Below are 5,269 nucleotides of genomic sequence, written 5' to 3' on the forward strand. Positions count from 1 at the left end.
GCTGGGAGTGGTGGTGCACGCCTGTAGTCCCAGCTATTCTGGGAGGCTGAGGCAGGAGGATTGCTTGAGCCCAGGAGTTTGAGGTTGCTGTGAGCTATGGTGATGCCACTGCACTCTAGCCAGTGTGACGGAGTGAGCCTCTGTCTCAAAAAAAAAAAAAAGAACCAGAAGGAAAGAATGTTTAATCACTTAAAAAATGTAAATAGCTTTTTAGGGGATTGCAGAGCACTATGCAATTTACACAAAGTCACACAGCTCCAATGGTGCAGCTGGTCTCTGACCCAGATCTGTCTGCCACCAGAAGCAGTGTTTTTGACCCCTAGCAATAATGCTTCCAAAAGCAAGGAAAGGGGACCATCTCCCCCACCTACCAACTTTAATTTAGGAAGGATGCATGCTGCAAGAGACGGCTCTGCTGCTAGGTCAGATGGCAGGCTCAAGGGAAGAGACCATGAAAGGTGGAGACCCTCATCTGGGCACTGACTGGGACGGTGATCTTGACAGTTTAGTCTGCCCTGCATAAATGATAATGGCTCCCACGCCATGCGGAGCACAGCAAACTTGATTCTAAGGTGCAAAGAGTCACCCAAATAGGGAAACCTTTCCAGTTCTCCAGAAGGGCTTTCAGAAGATCACAGTGGTGCCTGAGAAAATTGTGACTAATAATCACCTTACCGTGAAGCAGTTGGTCCAAAGCATATTACAATGCTTTTCTCATGAAATACTCAACATCACTGGAGGTAGGTAGTATCGGGGTCCTTACTTTACAAATAGGACACAGGCTTGAAAAGGTTAAATGTCTTGCCTGAGATTCCACATCTAGAAAGTGAGAGAGGCAGGATTTGAATCTAGGCCACATGAGCCTCACCCATCTGATGCTTGTCTCCATCTGTGTTGCCTCTTCCGTCCTAGGCTTACTCAAAGCGCCTGAGGCCCTCTAGTTTTTTTTCTCTTTTACCCCTGCGTAGGATCTGATATCAGTCATGTGCAACTAAGCACGCTGCTCGGTCAGAGACTACCTCTGCAGAGATGATATGATTTGTACTTAATGAAGTTTGCCAGTGGTGTGCTAACTTGGCTTGTACTGGCCCATGAGAGCGAATTGTTACATTTTCAGGAATTTGTAAGTCAGTAGCCATCACATTGGTAGTTTGAAATTGGCCGTGCTGGGAGTATTTACACCAGAGAAATCGGCAAACACTATGAATCAGGGTTCCCCAACGGCACGCCCGCCCCGACCCCACTGTCACTATCACAGTGGTTGTTAAACGTTTACCAGCACACCCTGTGGTCCTTATCTCTCACCATCCTCTGTCATAGAATTTCAGGCAGCAGGGACCACTTTGCAAAAACAATTGGCAGGCACAGGGGAGCATCTGAAATCGTGCCTGCCAGCCACCACCTGCCAAATCTCTGCCTCTTTCTGGCCCAGTGCACCAACAGGGTGAAGGAACTTCTTGGCCCCTCTGAAAGCACTTGTACATCTCAACATAGAAAACAGACATCTGCCATGAGAACTAAATCCTTGTTAAAGTAAAAGGCTCATTCAATCAGTATTATAATGATAATAATGACAGTATTATAACAGCTATTTAATATTATAATGCAAGTATTATAATGGCTATTTAAAGTTAGAATAAGCATACTTAATTTACAGAATTACAAAATTTATTCTTGAGTATATGGAAGGGTTGTTGTTCACATGGAGTTATAATTTCACAGAATATTAGAACTGCAAGAAACATAATTTTACAAATGAGAAAAGAGAAAAAGAAGCTATGATACCCCAAGAGGGACAATGGCTGGCCCAGCATCACACAGCTCATAATGCATGTTTATCTCCCCATAAACTCGTAGTTAGCCACAGAATAAAAGAAATCCAGGACCCTGATCTTAGCTTGACTCACTTGAAAATGAATGTGTTATGCCACCTTCAGAGATGTGAAAATGATGCAAATAACAGCTAATTTTTACTAGGTGTTTACTAGGTGACAGGATCTATACTAGGTACTTTATATGTTAAATTGAACTACATGAAATTGCCAATATCTGACTGTTTTTGATCTACCAAATGATAATTGCACATAGTTCGGCCTAACTATATTATTTCTCTGAGTCTTTGCCATCTTCCCATGAAATGGATGCTATTATCACACCCATTTTACAGATAGAAGAACTGAGGCTTTAATTTAAAAATGAAAAAGTTCTCCCCAAAAGTGTAAGGCTATTTATTTATGAGTAATATACCGCATACTCTTGTGTGCAAATCAGTGGCCCTAAACAATGCAATATACATAGGGCATGAACAATAACTCATATATCTTACCTTTCTCAGAGACCTTGGGTAAATTTCTATTCAACAAATTTCTACAATATTTAAAGAAATAATTTTAAAAATTTTATCTATAAATGTAAGCCATAGGCATTAGAAAACAAAAAATTTGGTGTTTGGGCATATATCTTCTATATCCTATAGGGAAATATTAGAAACTATAGCCCAGGGCTCCCCAAAATGAATTAAGTATCCTGGAAATTTTTCATCATGCTTGAATAAAGAAGTGGAGTGATTTTACAACATTATCTACACACACATTATAACCCACAAAAGTCTGCATCGAGACCATCTGGTTTTGTGATTATTTGCAAGTAGTAGTGGACTGAATTCACAATCAAACAGTCGACAAATAGTAATGCTGCTCAGGAATTGTCAGTACTAACTAAATGAGATAATACGATATTCAGTTAAGAAAGTAAATCTGTGAAAACTATAAAATAGGCTTTGAAAAAAATACTTAAAGGCACAGTACTGTTCTTTCAGTATGAAACAAGGACTTTAAATATCTCATTCACAAAATATTGACTGACGCCATGTGATTTACTAGCTCTGCGTGATAGATTCCCCAAGTTCGAAACCTGACTCCTGGCCACCTACCAAAGGGGTCTTGTATACAATTCCATATGCTTTCTGATCTATTGCTACATTGCTATCGGTAAGAATCTTCTGAAGACAAGCCAACTTTTCATGTCTAAAGAGGCAGCATTGTTTCACCTGCAACCTAAAAAGCCAAGCCTGACCTCCCTGGAACGCCATGGCATTGACTGCTTCAGAGTCTGCTCTCCAAACTCGGGCCTACAGCCACCAAGTCAGGCCCCAACAAGAAACTGGATACCTTTGTCTCCAAGTGATGATCAAATACCTAATATTATTTCCCCTTCAGTAAAATATAAGTGATAATTCTGCCCTACCTGTCTAATGATGTAAAAATAATATAATGATACAGTAAGAAATCAAACATGCTTTTAAAAATTGCTGAGAAGCGCTAAACAAGTGCCCTTGCATAAAACAAGGAATTTTTGAAGAAAGAAGGGATCTTGTAAGTCATTATTTCCAGTTTTTAAACATTTTATAAAGAAAGAATCTGAAGCAGGAGGTAGATATTTGCCCAGGCTGAGTTTGGTCTCCTGACCCTTTGTCCAATGTTTCTTTTACCAAACTACATACTACATTATTGGGATTATTCATGTTGCTTCTGATGTTACAGAATATGAGACTATCTTCAGTTTTTTTGTTTTTGTTTTTTTTTTTTTAGAGATAGGGTCTCGCTAACTACCCAGGCTGGAGTGCAGTGGCCTGATCATAGATCACTGTAACCTTGAACTCCTGGGCTCAAGTGATCTTCCCATCTCAGCCTCCTGAGTAGCTAGGACTACAGGTGCACGCCGCCATGCCCAGATAATTTTTAAAAATTTTTTTGTAGAGGCATGGACTTGCTATGTTGCTCAGGCTGGTCTCAAACTCCTAGCCTCAAGTGATTCTCTCACCTCAGCCTCCCAAAGTGCTGGGATTACAGACATGAACCACTTCTCCCAGCTGTTAGAAAAATATTGACCTAACTAAGCAGCTGTAATTTTCCGGGTAAGAACCGCTGGTTTGCACCACAGAACACTTTGTGCTTAATAACCCTAGTCTCCTGGGAAGTTTTCCAAGACACAAAGAGGTTTGCCATTGTGCCTTGCAACTTTTAGACAATAAATTTCTGGGGAATATTATTCCAAGATGTCAGATGAGTGATGACCATTGAGATAGAGTTGAATTCATAGGAATGTTAATATTGGACCCATCGCTTAATTATTCTAAGTACCAGTTTCTTCCACCGAAAAATAAGGAAGTTGGGCTAGGTCGTTCCTTAGGTCCCATCAAATGCTCATATTTTATTGACCTATGTCCATGAGGTAGTATATTTCATTTGAAGTTCAAATTCTATCCAAATCATAATATTTGCCACATAAAATATTTTTATAATTTAAAAATTAAACTTAATCTTGCAGGGAGAAAAAAATCTGATGAATTTTTTTTTTGTAGAGACAGGGTCTCGCTGTATTGCCCAGCCTAGTCTTGAACTCCTGGCCTCAAGCTATCCTCCCACTTCGGCCTCCCAAAGTGCTGGGATAGAGGCATGAGCCACTGTGCCTGGCCGTGGTGAATGTTACACTTACAGTTTTTAGAACTGAAATCGCCTAGTACAACCATCTCACCTCAACACCTCTCTTACATTTTCCTCTGATTACTCTTATTGTACTTTTTAGGCTGTTGGAACCAGCATGTTTGCGTTCCCTGTGTTCTATTTTATTCCATGTATATCTTTTTGAGTCAGCCAGTCCAAATATAGAAATATTATATGAAGAAAGACAAAAGAAATTGCTCACATACCCCAGGACGATCCTCGAAGTATGCCAGGCTGGCTTTGGTTAGAACAAAGAAGCGGACTTTGAAGTTCGAGGGAGACGTTCTTCTCTTTTGTTGGGATTTCTTGATTAGCTGTTCTTCAAGGAGGATAAAGTTGTTCATGATCCAATTCTTGAAAAGCGATGCGCCTTGGGCATCACTCCTTAGCACAGCCGGAGGAAACAGCTTTGGGGCAAGGAATGGGATGGGAGGCAGTTGATCTTCAGAGAGCTGCTCAAAGGCAACTTGCCTCCAACGTTATCTCTCTATCAGCGTTCAGGCGACCCTGCGGAGCTTCTCCTCTGATGTCAAAGGCCATAACCACATCCTTTCAAAATTCACAAAACTAAGAGGCATATGTAAAAAATATATACACCCTCTGCTGTATGGTTTGAAAACGATACTTTAAGAAACTTAGACTCAAAATGATGTTAAAAGTTAGAGTTGAATCTTTATAGTTTCTGGCTTAGCCCATCCAACCGTTAAGACACGTAACACAAAATACGGACTATGTTTAGTTTTGCTCACTGTTATATATTCAGC

At 40.4% G+C, this 5,269-nt stretch overlaps 1 protein-coding gene across 1 annotated transcript in view; it reads right to left on the reverse strand.

The window, feature by feature from the left end:
• ITK (IL2-inducible T-cell kinase) overlaps positions 1-4,849 on the reverse strand; it is a 101,649-nt gene extending 96,800 nt beyond the window's left edge. Inside the window, exon 1 of the mRNA XM_012650380.1 lies at positions 4,712-4,849. Coding sequence (XP_012505834.1) covers positions 4,712-4,849 — 138 coding nt within the window. The remainder of the gene's footprint in view (positions 1-4,711) is intronic.
• Between the last annotated feature and the right edge of the window lie 420 nt (positions 4,850-5,269).

Source organism: Propithecus coquereli, unplaced genomic scaffold, assembly GCF_000956105.1.
Source record: "Propithecus coquereli isolate 6110/MARCELLA unplaced genomic scaffold, Pcoq_1.0 Scaffold322, whole genome shotgun sequence".
NCBI classification, from domain to species: Eukaryota; Metazoa; Chordata; class Mammalia; order Primates; family Indriidae; genus Propithecus; species Propithecus coquereli.